At 41.3% G+C, this 27,243-nt stretch overlaps 2 protein-coding genes across 2 annotated transcripts in view; both read left to right on the plus strand.

Moving 5' to 3' along the window:
- The first annotated feature begins 7,125 nt into the window (after window positions 1–7,125).
- LOC112554633 (short-chain collagen C4-like) overlaps window positions 7,126–27,243 on the plus strand; it is a 34,579-nt gene continuing 14,461 nt past the window's right edge. Inside the window, exons 1-2 of the transcript XR_003097274.1 lie at window positions 7,126–7,227; window positions 8,105–8,146. The gene's annotated coding sequence lies outside the window, so the exon portion shown is untranslated. Of the gene's footprint in view, window positions 7,228–8,104 lie in introns of the transcript that reaches the window.
- LOC112554634 (short-chain collagen C4-like) lies at window positions 15,218–16,088 on the plus strand. Its single transcript, XM_025222544.1, has 2 exons — window positions 15,218–15,256; window positions 15,607–16,088. Exons 1-2 carry the CDS (start codon window positions 15,241–15,243, stop codon window positions 16,062–16,064), a joined length of 474 nt encoding a protein of 157 aa, XP_025078329.1. The 5' UTR covers window positions 15,218–15,240; the 3' UTR covers window positions 16,065–16,088.

Genomic DNA, 27,243 nt, shown 5'->3' on the forward strand with positions numbered 1-27,243 from the left:
CTCCTATTCCCTGTAATCATCTAACCTTTTTCTACATATTCTTTCTCACTTTTATTACTTTCTTTCATTTCTCTACTTTTATTCGTTTTCTCTTTCATTTATTTCCTCTCTATCTCCATCTCCATCTCCTTATTTACCTTTGCTCTCCTATCACTCATCCTCTCTGTCTCTGTCTCTCTGACTCTCTGGGTCCTATCGTGTGGCTGGTAAGCTGTAGCGGTGTCACTAGTGACGTAGACCCACTCCAAGATTTTCTGCAAACAAATGGCGGCGCCTGACTGCCGTCTCTCCCCCCTCGTCCTATGGGTCTCTTGTTTGTATGGTGCGTGCAGTATGGCGGAGATCGTTTTACTTTCCTACTATAGTGTCTGTGTAACTGCTCTGCCGAGTTTAGAATGGAAAAAGCAAAAAGCATCAAGTGTTGATGAACACGTTTACTGGCCCCAACAAGTGAAAAGTCTACCGACCGTCACTCCACAAACATCACAGCGGTTCCAGATGTGGCACTGATCACACGTCCTTTGGCTTCCAAAGCCGCAAACGAAAAAAAAACGTTCAAAAATTAGCTGAATATGTGATCCGTCACAACCTCACCACTCACACTCGCGATATTTCTACTTAATTTCCCTTCAATACACGTATAACGATGTCTTTGTGTTTTTTTAATAACAAAAAATATTATTATAATAACTGATAAATGAAAAGTTTCATCTCTTTAGTAACATAATTGGTTTTCATTCCATCCTTTTCGAAACTAGATTGCAAATTTTTATTACATTTCCCATAATGACTATAAAGGCTGAGTTCACCGAGTACAAATATATTTAAGAACCTGTTTTGATGTACAATACAAACTTGAATGAAAATTAATCTTTAATGAAATTTTGTTGTTCGTGACATGAAAGAGTCACGTTAAATATGACAATAAAATTAAGGACTAAAGTTAATATTAAAAAATCCTTTTTGGTGGACCATTGTGCTGATGTAACAGCTTAATTGTACATCGTATCAGCTATCTAACCTCGAGCAAATACACAATGTTTAATCAAAGTAAAAGAGTAAATTCAGAATTTCTTTGACCTCTGAAAATTCTGACACATAAACAAGCGTAAATTTTAGTGTATTTCTTGTTCATCCTCGAGCACCATTGAGCCGCTGCGTAGATTTTTTTTTTTTTGGTTTTCTCCTCAGAAGTCTCTCCAGTGAAAGGCAGTGTGCTTTACTTTTCTGGTATTACTCATCTAGGTATGCCTTCTTACCTTCTATTCTTCCTTAGTCTTTAGTATCCTCAGACATGTTTCATTTATGCTCGGAGTTATACCGTCTGTGTACACGGTCTTTTCTGCAAATATAACAATTTCTTTCAACACACTTAGATTGTTCTGTAAGAGTGTGTGTGTGTGGCTAACTCAGAGAGGACGGATGTTCGAAGCCCATTTATCATTGGCAACACATCATTGGCATAAACTGGTGACAGACCGCTGTTGTCTGTAATCCGCGTGATGAACGATATTTGATAATGGATAAAAGCCGACAGATATTAGATCTTTCTCCACCAATATTTTTTTCTTCGTTCGTTCGTAATTTTTATATTCTACTCCCTCGACTCATCATCTCACCTTTCTTTCGCAGTCTTCTTTCTCCTTTAATGCATTTCTTTTGTTTCCCTTTATTGGTTTGGTATATCTCTTCTTCTCTTCCACGTTCCCTTCATCTCTATTCTTACCTTTTTTTCCTCTCGCTGTCAGTTCATACTTTCTCTCAATCATCCCTCCTTCTTTCCCTCTAAGCCCTGTCGTGTGACAAGTAAGCTGTATTTGTGTCACCACGATCACCAAAACCTGTACATTCATACTATAGTGTTTGTGTAAACATTCTGTTCACATCACAGCTGTTACGGCTCGTGCAAAGGTGTCAAACTTATCGGTGTCAAACTTAAAGGTGTCAAACTTATCACACTTTCTTCGGCTTCGTAAACAGTAAACAAAGAACGATTGGAAAACTTAGTTTAATGTGTGCCCCTGAAAACATCACCACTCAGGCTTGAGATATTTTTACGCGCTGTTTCCTTCAACACACAACAAACGATTTGACAGTAGCTTTTAAAATAACAAAAACTATTATTGTAATTTGTAAATAAACAGTTACAAAGCAATTCTCATCTCTTTAGTAACAATATGTGCCTATTGACATCTCATTAATTTCTTGTGACACCAGTGTTCCTGCTGTTCCTCCGCCCTCCTCCCCTACTCCGGCATTCCCTTTCCAGTTTACAGACCTGTCCCCTCACTGTACGTCTATTGTGAATGAAGATGGGTCTAGTGTTGACCCCCTTACATCTGAAACGCTAGACATTACAAGTTCGTCTGAGAGTCAGATAGTTCAGACTCAATTGTTATGTGGCCTTCTCAACGCCCAGTCGGTCGTCAGGAAGGCTGTGGACATTCACGATATGATTATTGACAAGTCACTGGATTTGCTATTGCTCACTGAGACGTGGCTTAGGGAGGCTGGAGATGAATTTGTTATTAGGCAAATCACTCCTGTGGGATATTCGTTCATTCACAATCCCAGGTCTGGAGATAGATGTGGTGGTGGATTGCTGCTGTATACAAGAAATCCGTGCTTCTGAGGCCGTTGGTGTCAGAAACGTTCAAGACTTTTGAGTCACTCAGTTTTGCCCTCACTCGTGGTTCACTGACGTTTCATGTCTTGCTTCTATATCGCCCTCCTTACTCTAGAAATAACAAAGTGACTAATTCAGCGTTCTGTGAAGAGTTTATTCCCCTGGTCTCCAACCTAGCTGCTGCCAACAAATACTTGTTAATTCTTGGAGATGTGAATCTTCATTTTGATGTGCCATCTGACCCTGATACGAAGAGACTTTGTCAGCTGTTGGATTCCCTTGATCTTGTTCAACATGTCAACTCCCCTACCCACTGTAAGGGTCACACCTTGGACTGGGTTATTGCGAGACCCGGCCATCACACTGTTAGGTCTATTGTTGTGGAAGACTTGCAACTTTCGGATCATTTTCTTGTGTTGTTTACTACCAGCATGTCAAGGCCTGGCTTACCGAGAAAGACTGTGTACACTAGAAATGTGCGGGCATGGATTCTGATTCTTTTCGTACTGAACTTCAGCGTTCTGCTCTCCTGGTCTCCCCTCCTGACAATGTGGATGAGCTTGTGGCTCTGTACAACAGCACCCTGACTGCTCTTCTTGACAAGTTTGCGCCTGTGAAAAAGAGGTGCATTACTGAGCGTCCTGATACCGCGTGGTTACTCCAGAGGTACGCCGAGCCAAGAAGGTCAGGCGTCAGGCGGAGCGCAGATGGCGCAAGAGTAGACTGGAGGTGGATCGTCAGATTTATCGCCATACAAGGAGCCAGTGTTCAGCCATCATTGTCAAAGCTAGGTCGCGGTATGTTATGAATATTCTAAGCTCTGCAGTTTCTGATTCTCGCAAGATGTTCACAGTTGTGAATGGTCTCCTGGGTAAAGATGTGACTCAGCCTGTTCTTCCAGAGATGGATGATCAGATCGCTGCCAGTACACTAAGTGCTTACTTTGAAGACAAGATAAAGACCATCATGGACAGCTTCAGTGACTCGGTTGCTACTGTGGAGCAAACCAGTGACTTGTTTTGTGGCATGCCCCTCTCTAACTTTCAACCAGTGACAGAGGATGAACTATTGAAATTAGTTCGGCGTTGTCGCCCAACCACGTCTGTGGATGATCCTATCCCCACTAGTGTTCTTCTCCAGCACCTCGACATTCTACTTCCTGTACTAGTTCGCATAGTCAATGCTAGCCTTTTCTCTGCCTCTGTACCCAGACAATTTAAAACAGCTGTGATCAAGCCTATCTTAAAGAAGCACAACTTGGACCCTAGCTTGTGTAAAAACTATAGACCTGTTTCGAATTTGCCTTTTGTTTCGAAACTTGTGGAGCGTGTCGTTGCTCAGCAGTTGACATTCCACCTGGACCGCTACAGCTTATTGGATAAATTCCAGTCGGCGTATAGACCAAGCACAGCTGTGAGACAGCCTTCTGCGTCTTATGAACGATCTTCTGTGCAGTGCGGATGCAGGGAAAGTGACTCTTGTGGTCCTCCTTGACCTGAGTGCGGCCTTCGATGTCATTGATCACTCCACTCTACTGACTCGTCTCCAGATGGAGGTGGGCATTGGTGGTTCCGCCTTGCAGTGGTTCCATTCCTACCTCAGTGATCGCACACAAAGGGTGATGGTCAATCAAGCTTCTTCAGTGACAGTTCCACTGCTGTGCGGTGTCCCGCAGGGCTCTGTTTTGGGCCCGGTTCTATTTTCTATTTATACATCTCAGCTTGGTCCTCTCATTGAGAAGCATAATGTGAACCGTAAGATGTTTGCAGATGACACTGAACTCTATTTTTCATTTAGTACTGACAGTGAGTCGGTGCGTGAGGCAGCTTGTGCTGTAGAAGATTGTTGCTTAGAGGTCAAGTCATGGATGCTGAGGAATAAACTCAAGCTTAATGATGAGAAGACAGAGGCGATGCTATGTGGTTCCAAGCTTAGCCTTAGCAAAGTCTCTCTAGACTCCATCCAAGTGGGTCAAGCTAGAATTCCTCTCTCCAGCTCCGTACGGAACCTTGGACTCTATGTTGACAATCTTCTAACTATGTCTGATCATGTCAGTTCTGTAGTCAAGGCATGTTATTTCCATATCCGCACTCTTGGACGACTCCGACCCAGTCTTAATAAGAAGACTGCAAATGCAGTTGCTGTGTCCCTCATCGGTTCTACATTAGACTATGCCAACAGCTGCCTCTGGGGGATTTCAAAGAGCGAGTTGTCGAGGCTACAGCGAGTGCAAAATACGGCTGCGAGGATAGTTGCAGGAAAGAAAACAACTGACCATATTACTCCTGTACTTCGTGACCTACATTGGCTTCCTGTGGAGAAGAGAATTGAGCATAAATTGTTAACCTTAACCTATGGCTGTCTTCACGACCTTGCGCCTGCCTATCTGCAAGAACTCATTCGCTGTTACCAACCCCAGCGGAACCTTCGTTCAGCAGCACACTTCAGACTTGAACGACCGAGTGTTCAGTCAGGGAATGCTAACAAGAAGACTGCGGGTTTCAGATCCTTCTCCAATGTAGCCCCGCTTTTGTGGAACTCGCTTCCCCTCTCGATCAAGGAGTCCGATAGTATTGGATCTTTCAAGAAAAATCTGAAGACTCACTTGTTTAAACTTTTTTGAAGTTTTCATTTGACCTGCAGTTTGGTGGCTGCTGGGATCACCGCGCATTGAGCGCATCTTTGTGATGCGGATACTGGCGCGCTATAAAACTACATCATCATCATCATCATCAATATTAGCTTTCATCGCCATCATCTAGACCAGACTACAAGGTTTAATTACATTCAACTTAAAATAGCATTATTTAAATGACATTTTAGGTTACATGAAGAATTCCAGTAAAGTTGTGCACAAATGGAATTAAGTTCTAGTCAACATTTTAAAAACATTTCAGTAGACTGTTGTTCTAATGTAACAGCTTTATTGTACATTGCGACAGATGTCTAACATCCAGCCTACTGTCGTTCAAACATACAATCTTTAAGTAAATAAAGTAAAAGACTAAACTCGAAATTTGTTTTACGTTTGAATATTCTGACAGATAAAGAAGCGTAGACTCCTTCTTTTTTCTCCTCTTAGAACTCTCCAAAGGCCGTTTAATTTAGTTGCTTTCTGGTGTTAGACTTCTATGTATGACTTCCTCTTACACTCTGTTCTTACTTAGTAAAAAGGGTTGTTCCGCTTTCTGCAATTAAAACAGTAGATAAAAGTGTTTCTTTTTAAAGACAAATTTATAGGTATCTGCTTTCCGTTTATTCGTGCTACTAGCAAATATATAGTTACTAATGTAGCAAATTACATCCATGAGGAATTCCAAGGGCTAGAATCAATTAATAGTTGACTATTTAATTCATTATACAGTTAGTTCTTGTAGATTATTATGTTGCGTTCTTTCCTGTTGTATTGAGTACTGTTTATAACCCCCAGTTCCCTTAAAATGGACTGAAGGCGTCTTAAAAAACTAATTTAATTCAGCTTTTCTTTCCCTCGATCTCTCTTCTTACTTTGCTTCTTCCATAAATCAGCTTCTTCTTACTCTCTGTCCTTCCGTTTTTCTCTCCCTCTGTCTACACAAGCAGTCGATCCACCACCACCGATACTGCGCTGTGTGTTCCATTGGTCTGACGAATTTTGAAGGGAAAACAACGAATCATTAAAGGATTTACTGGCCACTAACATGTGAAATGTTTATCGGCCGTCACTCCACAAGGATCACATATCGGTTCCAGCTGGTGCTGGTGTCCCAATTATCACCTGACCTTCAGCTTCAAAAACCGCAAACGCAAAAGCGACCTGGAAAAAATCCGTCATGTGAGCGTTGTCAAAACTTCACCAAGTAGGCTTCCAAGATTTCTACGCATTCTCTCCTTCAACACACATTAAACGATCTGCTAGTGGGTTTTCAAATCACAAGAAACTGTTCTTATAGCAATTAATAAATGAACAGTTAAATCTTTTGCCAAACCACCGCCCGAAAGGTCACCAAGGATGGTGATAACATTCACGAAAGTGATTTTTCAGCAAATCGAACCTTTTTTGTCCACTGTTTAAAATGTCACTCTTGGTACAAAGTAATTTCCTACCTTAGTTTTAGTTCTTTCTCTTTTTCATTTTATGCTTTCGTGCTTTCTTTTAAGGTATTAGATAAGTGACTACAAACTTAAGGCATAACAATAAAGCCTTGTTGTCGTAGCCAAAAACATGTTCAACTCTGTGACTCGTAATTCTCGTCATCATCAAGCCTTATTAAAGGCTTTAAAAAATGAAACATTGGGGAATATACTGCTGGAGATTTATTTTTGCTGACCATCTGCCTCACATTATACAAGGACGAATGATTTGGTAAATGATATCACTGACAGGTTTAATGTTATCATAACTGTTCGCTTTCAAGGGAAAATAATCATTACCTGTAATGCAAAACAACAGATGTTGTTTTCATCGTACACTGTCTTCAGAAAGTTGACTATATAAGTACAGGCAGGTCCATGTCTGTATCTGTATCGTCATCCACTGATTCAGTACCTGACGGCAGCCATGACACTTGTCCTCAGCATCCTTGTGTGCGCCTCGCTTCTGCCAGCTTTGACTGCGGCAGGTAAGTAGAAGGTTACACAGGTACACGTGCTTAGTTACATGCATCAGATGTATGTCGATTATTCATCTCAGAAAAGCTTATGTGCACGTCTGTCTGTCAACAAAGTTGTGATCTATGGTGTCCGACTGTTGTTTCTTGGTAGTGTTTGAGAGACAAACATCTTAAAGGTCTCAGTCTACAGTGAAGAGAATGTGTTAGATACCGTGTCTTTTTAAAAAGGTAGGGATAATTGGGGATAACCAGGCAAGGCCACGTCCTATGGTATGTGTTTTTCGAAAAGGTACTTAAAATCATCATAAACGGAAGCCCTTTAGTAAAACATTTTGTATTTGACTTTTATTTGCGTTTACTCCTACTCAACTAAGTCATTGCAGCTGAAGGCAAATACAAAGAAAACCTTAGGTTTCCCGTGGATAATACTTACGGGGAAAGAAAGGCAAAAGAGAGAATATGTTTCTTTTGTGATTGAAGGTTGCATAGTCCTACAGTCCTTTTGTTGCAACACTTGCATAAAAAAATTCATTCTAGCCTCAGCTCTAAGATGAGGAACTAAAGGATATGCATGACAAACTTACCAACAAAATGACGGATTTGACATTAGACAACAAAAGTGCTAGGTTTATCGTTGTAGACATTGAATTGGACTCTCAGTCACCAAGTGTTCAGATAAAGGATACAAATAAGAGATGTCCTATTTCGTTCCTTCCACATACTGTGTCTTGATATCACCGAGTGACATTGTACCTGTAGACATTATACTTACTAAGTAATACAATCAGGGTATTGCACAGGATATCATCGCATTTAACGATTCCACTAACCAACAGGTAGAGAAGACAATCACGCTGCTAACACTTAAAGACTGTTTGTGTTCCAGGAACCGTTTACACACGTTGGGGAAACAGTGTGTGTGCTTCAGAAGGAGCAACGGTGTATTCAGGTAAACAAACACTGCGCTGATGCAAACATAAAAAGCTTGTTACTTATATTGCTTATTAAAATCACCGAATATACACTAAATTAAGATGATTTTTATAGACTTTTAACATTGACAACTCCTAATATTTCGACAAGATGTTGATATAAAAGTTTTTTGTTGATTATGTTTCATGATACACAAAAGTACAAAGAAGTGTTGTATGATTAATTATTATCCTTCTATTTGTTCAAAGCATCGTATACTTATATTTTACACTTTTACAAGAATTAAACATAATATTTTCACGATACTGGACATCATTGACATATTTACGAAAAAGGTAGATAGATTGGAGATTTCCATTGTCTGTTACTTGTGTACCCTTGGATTATTGTTTTTTTTTTATGTTATTATTTCGTGAAAACTCTGCCAATTCCTTCAAACTTAGAAGTATCTGAAGAAAAGTCTAAAAAATTCTAAACATTAAAGTTACGTATAAGTTAATATGTGTGTAAAAATACTTTAATAATATCAGCTCAGCTTAATGCTTTTAATGTTTTAGCTAGTTTTTTTTTATGTAAACCTCTGTATATTTATACATCTTAACATGAACAGTTATTATTTCTGACGTCTCTTGTGTAGTCTTGTTGTAAAAATGTAATCAATCTTCCCACAATACATTAGACAATATAAAGTGGACAAAGATGATTGCCGTTATATAATCTATCAATCGCGATTAACATAACCCTTGTGAGTGTGTTACACTGTGAGAAATGACAAACGCTAAATGCTTCCCAACGTGTGACATCTTCGCTCCAAAGACAAAAAGTATGTAAAACGTTAATCACAGTTTTGTTGAGCTGCTGTCTACCAAACAATAATAAGTAAACGTACGTTAATGTAGAAATATTCTGTATTCTAAAAGGCTATGTGGGCGGCAGTTTTAACAACAAGTCTGGATCTGGAGCCAACTTCATGTGTCTATCACCCAATCCCGTACCCACTGGCGTAACAAGACCTGACTACAGCTCCACTGTGTATGGCACGGAATACCAAGTGAGTAACCGGCCAGAGAACGAGTTTGATGTTCTGTGTGCCGTGTGCTTCATCAGCAACAGTACAGCCAACATCATGGTACCCGGCACCAACACGTGTCCGACTGGGTGGAGCTCCGAGTACACGGGTTTTCTAATGAGCGGGTTCGACGGACACGGCGGGTCAACGGAGATCATCTGTGTGAACAGCAAACTGGAAGGCCTCATCGACACAAGCGCTAACGGAAACGGCTCGCGGCTGTACCCCACGGACTACATCTGTGACAGACCACCCTGTCATTACCCGAGCAGCAACACAATGCCATGCGCTGTTTGCACCAAGTGAGAGGCCATTTGATTCGTCTGAGGAATCCAATGACAAGGCCTCAAACAATGCGTTCTCCTCCTTTGCTTTTCGTTGCCTTTGCTTTGCTTTATAAGGTTAGGAGAAGAATGTTAAGTTTTTCTGCGTTATAAAACACAGGAAAGGTCTTGTAATATTTACTGCTTTTAGTAAAACAATTAGAAGTGTTAGTCTGCTGCAATGTTTTAAAGTGCATCTTCCGGTAAATGCTGTGGAAATTCACTTTCTCCTACTCTCTACAAATATAACCATTTATTCCCAGATATTTTGATTGTTTTCAAGTGTGTGCATGGGTGCTCGCGCTTATGTGTGTTTACTGGTTCGGAAAATAAGAGAACAGATGTCTGGTGAATGCTTTTAGCGGGAACACGTCATTGCAATAATTCCTTCGCCCACTTTTTTAGGTCTTAATTCTCTTTTCTGTACCTCTAACTCGGTGGTTCTCAAAGTTTTTCGGACCGCGGACCACTTTACTTAGGTAAAAACTATTGCGGACCACCAAGACCTAAGTAAAAACTATGGCGGACCACCAAGACCTAAAAATCACTCTGTACTATGAATTTCAAATTTAAATTGCCGCATTTGTTTCATTTTAATTCAAAACTAAATGTCCTTCTGTGACAGTAGTCTAGGAATAAGTTGGCATAAAACTACACAACTCGTTCTTTGTAATTAAAATGTTAATGCGAGGAATGCATCACTTTAAACATCACAAAAGAAGAATTCTATAACTCCCTGCAGTCTCTTCTTGACCGCACACCAAGAAGAGATCTGAAGATCATCATGGGAGACCTAAATGCCAAAGTGGGAGATGACAACACCAACAGGGAGCTCATCATGGGAAGACATGGCGTCGGCACCTGCAATGAAAACGGGGAGCTCTTCATAGACTTCTGCGCTTTCAACGACCATGTCATTGGTGGCTCTGTATTCCCACACAAGAATATACACAAGACAACTTGGACTTCCCCGGATGGCCAGACGGAAAACCAGATCGACCATATAACAGTTGGTCGAAGGTGGAGAAGGAGTCTCCAAGATGTCAGAGTTAGAAGAGGAGCAGATGCTGCTTCAGACCACCAGCTTCTAATAGCAGTCTTCAACATCAAACTGAAGTCCTTCATTGATACATCAGGCAGACCACATCACAAGTTCAATACCCAGTACTTCAAGAACAAGGAGACACGGGAAATTTATAACTGTGAAATTAAGAATAAGTATGAGGCCCTTTCAGGATTGGCGGAAGAATCTGTGGAAGAACACTGGTCAACACTCAAAAGAATTTGGAAGTCAACCTGTACAGATGTTCTAGGAAAGAGGGAAAGAAAACATAAGGAATGGATGACCCAGGAGACCTGGGCAAAGATTGAATCAAGAAAGGGACTGAAACAGAAGCTCAAACAGTGCCAAGACCAGCAAGAGAAAGAATGCCTCAGAGCAAAATACTGGGAAGCCAACCGCCAAGTGAAGAGGTCGGCAAGGGAGGACAAGAGACGCTTCACCCATGAACTAACAGAGGAAGCAGAGACAGCAGCCACACAGGGAAACATGAAGAGATTATATGAAATAACACGAACTCTGTCAGGCAAGAGCGTAAACTCAAACAAGCCGGTGAAAGACAAAAACGGCAAGACCATAACAAATGATGCAGAACAAGGAGACCGCTGGATGGAGTGCTTCGAAGAGATGCTGAATAGACCTCATCCACCATCTCTACCTGAAATACCACCAGCAACTGCACAACTTCACGTCAACACCAGCCCTCCCACTAAGACAGAAATCATCAAAGCTATCAAAAGCATGAAAAATGGCAAAGCAGCAGGCCCGGACGGCATACATCCCGAAGCATTAAAGGCAGACCCAGAACCAACAGCAACAATTTTCAACCCCTCCTAAACAAGATCTGGGAACAAGAGCTAGTCCAAGCAGACTGGAAATTAGGCCACCTGGTCAAACTACCAAAGAAAGGAGACCTCTGGAGGCTGATGAACCACTATGGTATTCCGCCTAAATTCATAAACATCGTACAGGGATTGTATGAAGACTCATCCTGCCAAGTTATCCATAATGGCAAACTCACTAAACCTTTTGTAATGAAGACTGGTGTAAGACAGGGTTGCATATTATCACCGAAAATCTTCCTGATGGTCATAGACTGGGTTATGTGTAAGACGATCCAAGACAACAACACCGGTATCCAGTGGACCTTCACTAAACAGCTAGAGGATCTGGACTTTGCAGATGACATCAGTCTCCTATCTCATCGGCAGCAGCATGCACAAACCAAACTGAGCAAGCTATCAGAGGAAGCAGAAAAGACCGGCTTAAAGATCAACAAAAAGAAGACCGAAGTGATGAAATTCAACAACAAGCAGGAACTTCCAATTCAACTTCAAGGAGAGAACATCCTAGAAACAGACCACTTCATATATCTGGGGAACATCGTCAGCAAGGATGGTGGAGCGGACGACGACATCAGAAGCCGCATAAACAAGGCCAGGCATGCTTTCAACAGTCTGCGCCCCATCTGGAACTCCCGAGCATTATCCCTTCGCAGCAAGACCCGCATATTTAACACCAAATTGAAGGCAGTCCTACTGTATGGCTCTGAAACTTGGAGAGTGACAAACACCATCAACAACAAGCTCCAGACCTTTACCAACCGATGCCTTCGCCATATTTTGAGAATAAGATGGCCTGAGAGGATCTCCAACAGCAGCCTGTGGGAAAGAACTAACCAGAATGCCACTAGTCAAGACATCAAAAAGCGCAAGTGGGGCTGGATAGGACACATCCTGCGCAAACCAGCTGACACCATTGCCAGGCAGGCACTGGACTGGATCCCGCAGGGGAAGAGGAAAGTTGGGAGGCCAAAACAGACTTGGAGAAGATCAGTAGAGAGCGAGGCAAAGGCTGCCGGAACCACATGGGGAACCAACTGAGGGGGGCTGCCCAAAACCGTGTCCGCTGGCGAGGTGTTGTTGCGGCCCTATGCTCCTCGAGGAGTAGCAAGGAATGATGATGATGATGAAACATCACTTTGTTGACATATGACGACTGTCAGCCGCGGACCACCTAACTTATGCTCGCGGACCACTAGTGGTCCGCGGACCACACTTTGAGAACCACTGCTAACTGACTGTAATCATCTAACCTTTATTTCTGTATGCTCTTTCTCTCTTTTATTAATTTCTTTCTTTTCTCTCCTTTTATTCGTGCGCTCTTTCATCCATTTTCTATCTTCATCTCCCTTCTTACCTTTACTGTCATATCTCTCATCCTCTCTGTCTCTCTCAGTCCTATCGTGTGGCAAGTAAGCTGTAGCGGTGTCACAGGTGACGTAGACCCACTCCTTGATTTTCTGCAAACAAATGGCGGCGCCTGACTGCCATCTCCCCCCCCCCCTCCTATGGGTCTCCTGTTTGTGCGTGCAGTATGGCGGAGATCGTTTTACTTTCATGCTATAGTGTCTGTGTAACTGCTCTGCCGAGTTTAGAATGGAAAAAGCAAAAAGCATCAAGTGTTGATGAACACGTTTACTGGCCCCAACAAGTGAAAAGTCTACCGGCCGTCACTCCACAAACATCACAGCGGTTCCAGCTGTGGCACTGATCACACGTCCTTTGGCTTCCAAAGCCGCAAACGGAAAAAAACGACTGCAAAAAATAGTTGAATATGTGATCCGTCACAACCTCACCACTCACACTCGCGATATTTCTACTCTATTTCCCTTCAATATACGTACAACGATGTCCATTGTGGTTTTTTTTAGTAACAAAAAATATTATTATTACAATTGATAAATGAATAGTTACAAAAAAACTTTCATCTCTTTAGTAACAGAATAGGTTTCCATTCTACCCTCTTCGAAACCAGACTACACATGTTTATTACATTTCCAGTAATGACTATAAAGGCTGAGTTCACCAAGTACAAATGTTAAAGTGCCTGTTTTGATGTACAATACAGTCTTTAGTATCCTCAGACATGTTTCAATTGTGTTCGGAGTTATACCGTCTGTGTACACTGTACACGGTCTTTTTTGCAAATGTAATAATATTTTCCCACACATTTGGATTGTTCTGTGTGTGTGTGGTTGTGTGTGTGTGTGTGCGTGCCCGCGTGCGTGCGTGTGTGTGTGTTTCATGAACTCAGAGAGGACGGATGTTCGTTGCCCATTCATCATCAGGTACACATCATCGACCTTAAAAGCCGACATACAAAGACTGGGATTATGATTTTGTACTGCAACCCAAGATTAAGACAGAGTTGTTTGAGACAAGCAAGATTACTTGACATCATCATTGCACGATTGGTCCCAATAATGTTAACGACCTTAATGAAGAGATGAACAGCTCGCCACCATTAACGCGAGGTCTTGAACAGTCATACCCGATAACCACAAATATTTTCACAGGTTGTTTTTCACATTATAAATAAGGATTTGTGTGGAATGTCACTGTTCAGGACAACTGCCAGGGATTTCTTTTTTTTTTTTTAACAACTGGTTAACTCACCACACTATAGCTGTTATTCTCTGGAATCATTGAAAATTCAGTTGTTCCGTTCTCCAGTGCAGCATTTTCAACACAGATTAGATAAAATCGTCGGTCGGTCTGCTGCCCTGTGTCAGGAATGATAAAAGAGTAGAGTTCAGTGTGAAACGGTAATGCAATACTTTTAATCTGCGGCGATTAAAGGCTTTAGAAAAGGAGCATTGGGGAATATACTGCTGAAGATTTTGTTTTACTGACCAGTATTACAGACATCTGCCACACACTATACAAGGACGAAAGATTTGATCAATGGTATAACTGACAGGTTTAATGTTATCACAAATATTAAAACACAGATTGATTTTTCGCTTTCAAAGGAAAATATTTATTACCTCTGATTCAAAACAACAGATGTGATTTTCATCGTACTCTTGTCTTTAGAAAATTGACTATATAAGTACAGGCAGGTCCACGTCTGTATCTGTATCGTCATCGACTGACTCAGGACCTGACGGCAGCCATGACACTTCTCCTCAGCATCCTTGTGTGCGCCTCGCTTCTGCCAGCTTGGACTGCGGCAGGTAAGTAGAAGGTTACACAGGTACACTGCTTAGTCACATGCATCAGATGTATGTCGATTATTCATCTCAGAAAAGCTTATGTACACATCTATCTGTCAAAAAAGCTGTGATCTATGGTGTCCGACTTTAGTTTCTTGATAGTTTTTGAGAGACAAAACTCTTAAAGGTCTCAGTCTTCAGTGAAGGATGGTGTTAGATACTGTGTCTGTTTAAAACGTTAGGGAAAATTATCTTGGCTATTACAAAAAAATTGGCTGGACCCCGTACAAAGCGTGAGCACAAAATACTGAAAGTCATGATCATACACAGGACAGACGTTATAAGGGGAAGCAGATGGACACGTGATCAGACCTCTGTTAGACCAAGTACGAATGTCGAATACTTTAGTGGGGAAGCAACGTTTTGCCAGTTGTTGTTAAGGGTTACTTAACTTTATTATTGTTAATGCTTGTTAAAAATCTCGTTGGTTATGCGGGTGTTGCATATGTTAAAATCGCATTTAACGATTTCACTAACCAACAGGTAGAGAAGACAATCACTCTGCTTACACTTAAACACTTTTTGTGTTCCAGGTACAGCCTACACACGATGGGGAAGCAAGGAGTGTTCTTCATCAGTGATGACGGTGTATTCAGGTAAACAAACACTGCGATGATTCAAACATGAAAAGTTTTTTTCACTTACACTGCTTATTAACATAACAGAAATTACACTAAAATAAGACGATTTTTATACACTGTTAAGAATTAATAGCTCGAGAAGATAATTATATAAAAGTTTACATTGTGAGCTATTACAAACGCTAAATGTTTGTAAATGTTAGTAATCGGCTTCTGTAGCTTCCTTACCTGTGGCGTCCTCCATTCAAAGACGAAGAGTATGTAAAACGTTAATCTCAGTTTTGTTGAGGTGCTGTCTACCAAACAATAGTAAATAAACCTACGTTAATGTAACAGTAATGTGTAAATATTCTGTAATCTAAAAGGCTATATGGGCGGCAGTTGGTACACCGATCCCGGATCTGGAGCCAACTACCTGTGTCTACCACCCAATCCCGCTGGCGGTATCATAGCGAAACCTGCCTCCTATTCACACCTTGGCGGCACCGAATACGAAGTCTCGAACCGGTTAGAGAACAACCAAGATGCGCTGTGTGCCGTGTGTTTCGTGAAAAACCGCTCATCCAACATCATGATACCCGGCACAAACAGCTGTCCGTCTGGGTGGACCACCGAGTACACGGGTTTACTCATGACCGGAAACAACGCACACGCCGGCTCATCGGAGTTCATCTGTGTGGACAGCAAACTGGAAGGCCGCATCGACTCAAATGCTGACCGGGACGGCAGGCTGCTGTTACTGGTGGCTAGCTTCTGTGGCAGTCTACCCTGTCCTCCTTACCAGAACAACAACATCCTGCAATGCGTTGTTTGCTCCAAGTGAGAGACTATTTGATTTATCTGAGCAATCCAATAAGAAAGTCTCTAAAATACTTTCTTCTCCAATATGATCCGATCAGACCAAAGGTTAATTTTATTTTTTCTTTGATTTGCTTTGCGTTTCTTTCTGAGGGTAGGCAAAAATACAGCTTTGAGATTATTGTTAACTTTTACTGCATTAGAAAGCACAGGAAAGGTCTTGTAATGTTTATTGGTTTCTGTAAAACTATTAGAAGTTTTAGCTTCCTGCCATGTTTCAACATGTGCTTCTCCCAATAAAGGCTGTGGAAATTCACTTTTTCCTGCTCTCTACAAATAAAACAATTTATTTTGATTGTTTTCAAGTGTTTGTGTGTGTGTGTGTGCGCGGGTGCAAGTGTGTTTACTGTAAAACTCACCACACTATAGTTATTATTCCCTGGAATCATTGAAAATTAAGCTTTTCCGTTCTTACGTGCAGAAGTTTCAGCACAGGTCAGATAAAACTAGGGTTGGGTGTGAAACGGGAATGCCCTACTTTTAATCTGCGGTGATTAAATAAATTTACCGACCAGTCCTTCTGACATCTGCCACAAAGCATACAGGGATGAAAGATTTGATCACTGGTATAACTGACAGGTTTAATGTTATCACAAATATTAAACCACAGATTGATTGCTCTCTTTCATTGAAAAATAATTATTAATTCTGATGTTTCTATTTTTTTTTCTCTTCTCCTCAAAACTCTCCAAAGCTTGTTTAATTTACTTGTCTTCTAGTGTTAGACTTCCATATATGCCTTCCTCTTACACTCTGTTCTTCTTTATTGAAGAAGGTTTGCTCCGATTTCTGCAACTAAAACAGCAGATAAAAGCATTTCTTTTTAAATACACAAAATTAAGGGCCTTCTAGAAGTCAGCAACACAAGAAATATAATATAGAGTCTAAGAGTACCAAACAAGTAGATCATAGCCCTAATATTCGAATTTTTAAGTGGATAATGCAGAACTGAACTTACCATTAAATATATTGCTTTCCACTATATTATCTGGATGGTGGCAAACAAATTAATCTCAGCGATGATGAAAAGGAAACGTTCTATGTTCAAAAAGAAGAAATCCATCTTCACTCGTTTGTTTACCGTCACATCAAGGTGGACAAACCCAACATCACCCTTACTTTCTCCAAATGCAATCTGGGATTCATTGTCACTGCAGACATGACTCTTGCTAAACTAGTGACAGCTGTCTGTCTGTCTTTTGTGATAAACAAGTTACAGCTGTCTGGCAGTCTATTATGATAAACAAGTTACAGCTGTCTGTCAGTCTGTCTATTACGAGCTACGTAAGATCAGCGCCATCAGCCTCATTCTGTCTACGCGCGCTACCAACATCTTGTCTGTGTGTTTATTTTATCCAGACTTGATTAATGCAACTCCTTGCTTGCTGGCTGCCCTGTATACCTTCTTCACAAACTCCAGAAAGTACAGAAGTCTGCTGCACGTCTGGTGCTTAGAGCTAGGACTCATGACCACGCCACTCCTCTCCTTCGTTGTCTACACTGGCTTCCCACCCGTTGTGGCATCCAGTACAAACTGTCAGTGCTGTGTTTTCATTTCTTTGCTGACACCTGCCCTGATTATTTCTCTGAACTGCTCTTACACCCCAGATAGACAACTCCGCTCCTCCTCTGATGATCGTCTCCTCACTCTTCCTGTCACTAAAACAACATTAAATGGCCATTTGATTTTTTTGTTATTGTGCAGCCAGAAAATAGAACTCTCTCCCTTTCCATATCCGCCACCTACACACTATTGAATCCTTTAAATCTGTGCTAAAACATGTCAATAACATTAGAAATACAGTATAAATAGAGTCTAAGATTATCAAACATGTAGAGCAGCGTTTCTCAACCTGTGGGGCGCGACCCCCTGGGGGGTCGCGACGTGCCTACAAGGGGGTCGCGAAGGTGGTCATTTTTTAAAAAAGTTTCTTATACTGGTATTAGTGAAATTAGTTTACATTGTGTAACCGAGTGGTGCGGGGGCTCAAACTCCAAATCTCTTCTCCCTATTCAAGTACACTGTCTCGGCATGCAGTGACTTCTCACTTCCAAAACTCAAAACACAATCCCCCTCTCAACAATTAAGCCTCCAATCTCCCTCCTCTCACCTTTTGCCCTCTCTCTTCCCCAATCTCTCATCGCTGACTCCCCTCTCCCTCTCCAGTCACACCTCTCTTTTTTTTTAAACATCTAAAAGGCAGGCATTCAGGAAACGTCCATCATTCACACCCTTTCGTCCTCGCACGTGCTCAGTCCTAGTACTCTAGGTCCCTGACAGAAGGCCATGACCAGACAATGCGCTGCGACTGGATAAAGACAGCAGTTTTAATCCAAATTTTGGATGCAAGTACACGTGTTTGTTCTGAAGAAGATAGCCATGGATAAATTTGTGATGCGAAAAGGAACTGATTGCGGTGGTTTTTTGAAAAGAAAAAGCGATGTGCAAGTTTTGGGTGCTGGAGCCGATGAAAAACCAGAAAGGCCTGCTACGAAAGTAAGAAAGTATGACAATGAATACTTGAAAACTGGTTTTACAAACATTATTGTTGATGGTAAAGAACGGCCACAGTGTGTTGTTTGCCTCGCAATATTAGCTCCCGAGAGTATGAAGCCAAACAAACTACGGCGCCACTTGGAAACTCGGCATGCGGAGTTAGCTTGCAAACCTCTCGAATTTTTTGAACGAAAATTGCAAGAATACAAAAGAGACAAAAAAACATTTGTCTCACATACATCAATTCCTAAGAAAGCTTTGATGGCTTCGTATCAAGTTATCTATCGCATTGCTCAAAACAAAAAAGCACATACGATCGGAGAGTCATTAATACTGCCTGCAGCAATGGACATTGTACGGACCATGATAGGAGAAGATGCTGCTACGCAACTGCAAGCCATTCCTTTGTCAAATGACACAGTTCGCCGAAGAATAACTGAGATATCTGAAGACTTGTCTGATCAGTTTATCAGTCGTATAAAAAGCCAGAATTTTGCTTTGCAGTTAGATGAAGCTACTGACACTGCAGGTGACTCACATTTGATTGCTTACATTCGTTACGTGTGGGAAAATAATCTTTTGGAAGACTTTTTATTTTGCAAGAAAATTGAACGCAGAGCAACAGCCCAAGATTTTTTGGGATTGTCGATGACTTCCTTAAGGACCAAGGCATTTCCTGGAGTTCCTGCATCGGCTTGTGCACAGATGGCGCTCCTGCAATGGCTGGAAAGAAACAAGGCTTGCAATCTCTTATTAAAAAGGTTGCTCCAGATGTAGTTTGGACTCACTGCATGATCCACCGTGAAGTTCTAGCTTCCAAAGATTTGAGTGTTGAGTTGAACACAGTGCTAACAGATGTCATAAAAATGGTGAACTTTGTAAAGAACAGTTCTGCCAGATCTCGCCTGTTTTCTCTGATATGTCAGGACATGGGAGCCGACTATGACGCCTTGCTCTAGTACTGCGAATCAAGGTGGTTGTCGCGTGGAAAAGCTCTCGCAAGAGTCTTTGAATTGCGGGAAGAATTGTGGGTGTTTCTGAAGGAGAACTCTTTCAACAAGGCTGACCTGCTTAAGAACGACCGATGGCTGCTGCTAATGGCATATTTATCGGACATATTTGAGAAGCTGAACGTTGTGAATACTTCTATGCAAGGGAAGGACACCACCATATTACAAACAACTGACAAGATGAATGCTTTCGTCCGAAAAATTTCGTTGTGGACGCAAAAGATACGCCAAGAAAATATTTTTGATATGTTTCCGTGCTTGTGTAAGTGCAAAGCTGACAACTTGAATCTTGATCAGATGACGAAAGTAATTATTGCCCATCTAAACGGACTGCAAGAAAGGTTTCAGCATTACTTCACTGAAATTGATGTGACTAAATACGATTGGATTCGTAATCCATTTCTGGCTGATCCTAGCACAAGCGGGTTGTCCACGGAAGAAGAAGAGCAGCTCATCGACCTTTCGAGTGACCAGTCCCTGAAAATGGTCTTCCAAACAACATCAGTGCCAACATTCTGGATTAGCATCAACGGTGAATATCCTCTCCTTTCTGAGAAAGCAATGAAAGTTCTTCTGCCATTTTCAACTTCGTATATGTGTGAGCAAGGATTTTCAGCATTGGCAGCACTAAAGTCTCAATACAGAAATCGTGTGGACGCAGAGGCTGAGCTGCGAATAGCAGTGGGTACGAACATCGCACACAGGTTCGCTTCTCTAGGCAACAGCAAGCAGGCTCAACCTTCTCATTAATCAAAGCGAGTGTCCAATAAAATAATATTTATTAGCACCGCAGAATTTGCTTTAGTAAAATTTCATTAACAGTTATACTTCTTGCAGATACGAACTTTGTTCTTCCGTTGTTGATTTCCTCGACGCGGCGTTCGAGGTTAGCTAAAGCTCCCCTTCTCTTCCACCGACCTAGCTGGCTAAGGGGGGTCGCGGACGTACCGGTGTTCGTCAGGGGGGTCGTCACATGTAAAAGGTTGAGAACCGCTGGTTTAACCCTAAATCCTTACGTTGGGTGGTTTTTCTCTTTGCGTGTGTGAGTGTGTGTGTGTAAATCTGCATTTTTTTCTCTCTTTTTTTTCTGCGTGTGAATCAAGTTGCTGTTTGTACCGTTCATTTTGTCTTAGTAGTGGTTTGATTGGAACGACGTGTCCCGCCTCTGGCTGAGCGATTTATTAAGTGTTCGTGCTGGCTGTTGGTGCGCTTGCGCTCGTGCATCCAGCGACGCAGGGGCTACAAGAACAAAACAAAAAGACTTAATAAGGACTTGGGCAGGCAGTAAAATTCTGCTATCTACAGTAGGGTGTAGTGATGTCAGCTGTTTTGACGCATATTTAAGGTTTTCTGCAATTTACTATTCTGATTTCAAATATGAAAATGATTTTGCGATGCGATGAGGACATCTTATTACCACAAGAAATATTCTTCAGTGAGAATTATTATAGTGAACTTATAACACACAGCATTACCACCAAGATAGATCGACCTCTCTGCGCAGACCAATAATAATAAATGAAAGATAACAGACAGTGGACAGTGAGGTACATATAGACACACTGAAAAACATAAAGATGAGGTACAAGAGTTGAACATAAAACAATGGATGAGGTATGAAGGAATGTAGATACTATAAATAAAGTAAGATTGAGTCGTTACAAGATGATAGCATGACAGACCGTATTAGCAAGGAGTTAAGAATAGTATTTCAGGGATAGTGCTTTGTGAACAGATATGTTTTCGGAGAGCATGTGAATGTAGCCTTGGAGTCTGAGTGGTGAATGTGATGTGGAAGAGAGTTCCACTACTTAGCAGCACAGAGGGAGTGCGTCCGTTGTCGGTAGGTGTCTGTCTTTGTGGGAAGGAGGTAAAACTGCATGAGTCTGATGACTGTTAATCTGTTTCGATTCATTGGACGACGATACACCCTACTATTCAGTCCACTAAGACCCTCGAAGCTGGAGACAGGAAAATTCCAAACACAAAGAGTAATTGAATAATTGTAGAACGGAAGTAAACGATGTAACAAGATCAGGCTAAGTGTCAAAATAAAATGAAGTTGCCCCGCTCACTTGTCCACACAGTATACACATAGGGCTGATGCATTGTTGTAATTTTTTAGGGCCTATATAGCTCGTAGTTTCAAAGAAAAACTTAATAAATAAGATAGTTTATGCATTTCTGAATACAATTATCTCCCTTACATGACGAAGGAAGAACGAAAGTCTCGCCGATATTCTACACTGTCCTTTTCGATTGTACACATTGTGAACATCATGCATCTGAAACGCCAAATAACAAAAGAACATCCCAGACGATCTTCCTGCTTCAGATAAAGGAGAATTTGACCGCGAATGGTGTAAAAATGGTTTTTATCTGCTCCCGAATTTCGGGCCCCGCCATGTTTAAAATGTGTAAATAATTTTTTTCAAAACTTCACTTCATATACCTAATTTTGGTTGGATTATCATAAAAGTGAGTTCTCAAGCAAGATTAAGGTAAGACTATTCCACTTCTACACATTTTGATCTGTCATAATTTATTTGAATTCTTGTTCTATCTTGTGTGGTTATTTTTTAATGATTTTTTGAAAAAGGGTAAATTTATGTGTGTGTGTTTTTGTTTCGGGGGGGGGGGGCGACCATCTTTAAGCACCAGCTAACAAGTTAATATATGCACCTGCAGGTCAGCATCCGTAGCTTTAGGATAACTTTTTCTTGCAGCATTTAAAAATAGCACAAATATAAGAACATGAGGTCTGAATCAAAAGTAATCACTAAATTGTAGTTCACTGACCCTAAAATCCAGAATATAATGAGAAATAAAGAAAGGTACAAGCAATTTTTATAGGTATGTAAAGTGTCATACAAAGCGTTATTAACAGAAAGGAACTACAAGTGGAACTGCATTTGAATTTCAGATAGAATTTCTTTAGGCAGGAAAATTCTGGAAATGCTGATTTCAAAAACAATCCCAATACATGGGAACTGTAAAATGTCTACAAACTGTCAACTTAATTCCTTTCTACAAAGTGTTAACCAGCTGATTAAAGGACTAGACATTGCAGAAAAATGTGTCCATATTTTATTTTTGCAATGTAATTGGATCACAATGAGTTGAGGTAGGGACAGTTCTCCAGGCTTGATTTATCTTCCTGCCATGCTTTTTAATGACTCATGAAAATTCTTGTCTGCATCTAGTATCAGAGTCAAAGGTTAAGGTTCATAACCAAAAAAATTAAGACACAATCCAAAAAGACCTATTTTATGACAGGCATGTATGTATTCATGTGCTGTGCACACACACACACACACAGAGTCAAATATTTAAGTCCTTACCCTGAACTGTTTGTAAAATAAAGCAGTGGTTCTTGAGTCCCCTCTTTCCCTCTAGACCAGACCTGGGCAAACGCCGGCCCGCGGGCCGGATCCGGCCCGCCTCCTGTCTCTGACCGGCCCGCCCGCTGGCCGCCCACCAGTAAATATACTATGTATACAGTATTGGGTAAAACTGAGTTAACTATATTAGTCCGGCCCTCTAGAACCATCCCAGTTTGTCATCCGGCCCCTTGGGAAAATTAATTGCCCACCCCTGCTGTAGACAGTCAAGCGGCGTAAACTGGACTGAGCTGGTCACGTGATCCTGTACAACACTAGGTTGAAGACTGTGTCCTATAAAGGCTCCTTTGAAGAAGGTTGACTCCACGGTGATGTGAGGAAGAACTGATGACAAACGTCAGGGATAGGACTGGTCGCCCTGTGCAGGACCTGCTCACCATTTCTCAAGGCAGGCCTGAGTGGGACCCTTGTCAGCAGTCGCGTCTACCCATGTGCTCTCTCTCCACCCCAAAACGACTGGATCCAGTCAAGGAACAAATGAAGAACTTACCAAAAACCAAATAAATAACAAAATGATGAATTCAGTGAGTTCCTACGAAAGTCTAGTGGGATATTCCAATGACTGGGTACAGCTCAATACAAGATGCTATTTCACAAAACCTGGTGAAATACTCCATGAACCTACAACATCATTGAACAGAGGTTGAAATCCGGCAAGTTTATAAAGAGAAATCGCACCTACTTAAGAAATGGTCCCAGCTCTCCCACTGAGGTCTCCGCAAGATAGAGGTCTGCATACACTCTTGGGCCTTTATTTGAATATTTAGGTCCTGAATGTATTTAGTTAAAACAATTTTATAAAACGTGGGAACAATTTAAGAACATTTAGTTTTAAATGAGATAAAGCTGTTTAAACCGGAATTTCGCTTCCTCCAGCACACACTAGTGTAACAAATGTCTCCACCCCTGAAAATTCAACCGAAGGATAAATTTTCCGACAGAGTGGAAAACCGATCTCTTAAATAATTCTTGTTATATCAGTTTGTTCAAATCCAAACAGCGGAAACAATTCGTCTTTGTTTTATTTCTGTTTGTTTTGTGATCTTTCGTTTGCTTGTCAACACCTGGAGTTCTTATCTTAAGCCAAGCTGATTGTGATAATTGCGGTCATGGCTTTTAAAACTGTTTTAGCCAGTTTGGAACAACTTGAAGCTGTTTTAAATTTAGACGAGAAAATATTTCTTAAACCGATTCGAAGCGTCCGTGAAACTCTTGTAAACGGCGTAAAAGCAATTTCTTAAAATCGTTTCTAAATTGCTTCTACAAAACAGTTTTGTGCATGGTGATGCTTGTAGGCAACTCATTTCTGTTGTTGTTGCTGTTCCAGGTGAAACTGTGAAACATAAGGGCTTTAAAGGGAAGGGAGGGTCCATCGAAGACATCTTTTTTTCACGGTCTCTTGATTCTTCAATCAAGCGCGAATAACTCATCTTTCAATGTCCCTTTGCGTTACCCTAGGGACACCAGAAGATTTCAAGTGTCCACAGCGAAGTTTGTTGTTTTGTGATTGGCTGCTGGTGGTAGCGCAAGTCAGTAGGTCAGACCGCGATATACACAGAGCAGATAGGGACTCACACCTCGACTTTTCAGGTAGATATCCGTGTGTGTGCTGAATAAAGACAATGGTAACCCACAAAATATGCCATTCTTTTAAAAGACCATTTTCTTTAGCAGTATACTTTCTATTTATGTCAGGAATGTATTAATTATCAGGATGCCGCCCCATTTGGGCGAGGTGGGGGATGAGTCAGGTCTTTGTGAGGCAAATACAGGATGAGAGGTGGGAGGTTGGGGATCACTTAAAAAGTCTTCTGCTTTGTAAATGTTAAAAAACAATATCAGCTTGAAACGCTTAGTAAGCAAAGGGGTGGGAAGAAATGATAGTCGGAAGGAAGACAGGAAGAAAGATTTTTTACAGAAAATAAAACAGGCCAGAAAACTATAAAGGAGAGATGAAATGAGACAAGAGGAAAGATAGTTGGTGGAAGTAAAATAGGAAATATTTTATTAAAATGCGTCCTGCAATACGTAAATCTAGCCACAAGATTCGGAATCAAGGAAGGAAAGACAGTGATAAGAAAAAAAGAGAAATTTGTTCATGTTTTCACCAGTAAAAAGAAACTGATGAGAACGTTAGAAAAAGAGGAGCGAAACGAAGGGAAAAAATTATAGCAAAATATGCTCCAAGAAAGAAAAACTTCATGATACTTTTCACTTAGTAAAAATGCGAATGCCTCTTTGGCTGTCCTTTCAATTGGGTGACTACCCACCAGACATGAACACCTGATTTATCAGTGACTGCCCATCAGACCTGATTTATCAAAAAAGGTTAACACCAACAAACTCCTGGACACAGTAAACCACTTACAGCTCACTGCCCCTACAAGTCAGGCTATGAGACTACTCTCCCTCCCCACATGTCTCCCCTTGCCTTCCTGGGTCGTGTTTTAAATTTTGGTTGTTGTCTTTTTCTTGCATGATTCGTGCTTTTAATGTTTGTCTTTGTCTCCAGCCTGCCTGTGTCGTGTTATAAGGTTTGGCTGTTGTCCATCGTGCCTCAATATTTCTTGTTAGTCTATCGCTATTACTGTGCTCGAACTTTCCCATTCCAGTAGTTTTTTTTTTAAACTTTATTTCTGAACCTCATCAATCTCCTAAATTTGTATTTTCCCTTATATTTTCGTTTATTTAATTTTTTTTTCCAAAGTAACATTTCACAGTGTGTGAGACAAATGTCTGCCTCAGAGCTCACCTATGGGATGTTTGTGTCAAGGCTAAGCAAGTTCTCCAACATCGTTTTTTTCGCTCACGCAGACAGAGGCGATGTGGAGAGATCCGAACTATCACTAAGGCCACCTCTGCCCGCCCTTCGCGGTCTCCGAATGCTCATCGCCTCATTTCATTGCAACGCGGGTCAGGCTGAGAGAAATAATCCTGGATCAGCCCAGCGGATCGTACTGATCAAGATATCTTATTCCAATCACTCTCTTCGCGCCAGTCACGTCCCTCGCTATTCCTCCTCTCTCCGTCTTTTCTTTTCTATTTGAGGATGGGCGGCCACAGAGTGTTTCCCAGTTCCATCGTCTTCACTGCAGCCAAGTTCTTGCATTTCTATAGTGAGCCTTTTTACAGTGCGCGGGTGAGTGCATGTGCGTGCGTGCATATGTGTGTGTGTGTGCGCGCGTGTGTGTATTTCGTGCCCGTATTCTTGGGTGTGTGTGTGGAGTGGGCGGGGTGTGGTGGGGTGTTCGTGTGTGTTTCTATCTACACCAAAAGAATTCTTCCATGCATGAAACAACACTATAAGCATTGCTAAAAAATAAGAAAATGATATGAAAAATCTTTATCGGGCTCTGGAATAAGCCCTGTTATTACATACTGAATAATGTATTTTACCTATATATTTAAATCGTTACGACTGGAATCTTTTGAGAATCTGGCAAGCGTACTTAGTGTTTCCAAGTATAAACATAAAGTAAACTCGAGCGTGTTAATGTTTGAATACCTGTATCTGAACAACAGATGAACTTATTCACACGTACATTTACTTTAGATTTACTTTTAGATTTACTTTCTTATTGCTTTTTTGTAGATTTTGAGCACACCAACACATTTACAACATTCTATTTCCTCCTTTCGTCTTTTTGCTGTCGACACGCACACAAAAGAAATGAATATATGTACAAAAGATTGATTTGCACATTAATGATCAATAATGGAGTCTTTCATTTGGAAGTCACCTTACAGATACTTCACATATTAGTGTGAACGTCTCTGCCGGTGGTGAGCGGTCCGATGGCGCAAAGGTTAGCGCTGTACACAATACAGTGAAAGTTGGCTGCCCTGAGTTCATTTCTCGTCTCCGGCACGCTGTTCTTTCTCTGCACCTGGCATCTGTTTACAAGGCTGGCTGCTTGCCGTAATATAGCCTCAGTTGCTGACATGGCGTAAAACACCAATCCACCCCCCCCCCTCTCTGCCGGTGTCGAGCTGGCAAATGGTCGAAATGTCTGGTATTATTTTTTTTATGAGACAAAAGGGAGGCTATAATGATAAACTCGGTGAGCAAGGGTACACGAGTTGCTTCCCGTTAAAAGCTAAGTAACTTTCTCAATTGCAGTTTTTTTTTTCTACCTTTTAAAGAGATGTACGAGACAGCCTACGCAATGCTCGAGCGTGGTTTCCTCCTCACTGCACCCTGTCTGTGGCCTTCGTCAGCAGTTGTCTCCCAAAGCC

Source organism: Pomacea canaliculata, linkage group LG13 (assembly GCF_003073045.1).
Source record: "Pomacea canaliculata isolate SZHN2017 linkage group LG13, ASM307304v1, whole genome shotgun sequence".
NCBI lineage: Eukaryota > Metazoa > Mollusca > Gastropoda > Architaenioglossa > Ampullariidae > Pomacea > Pomacea canaliculata.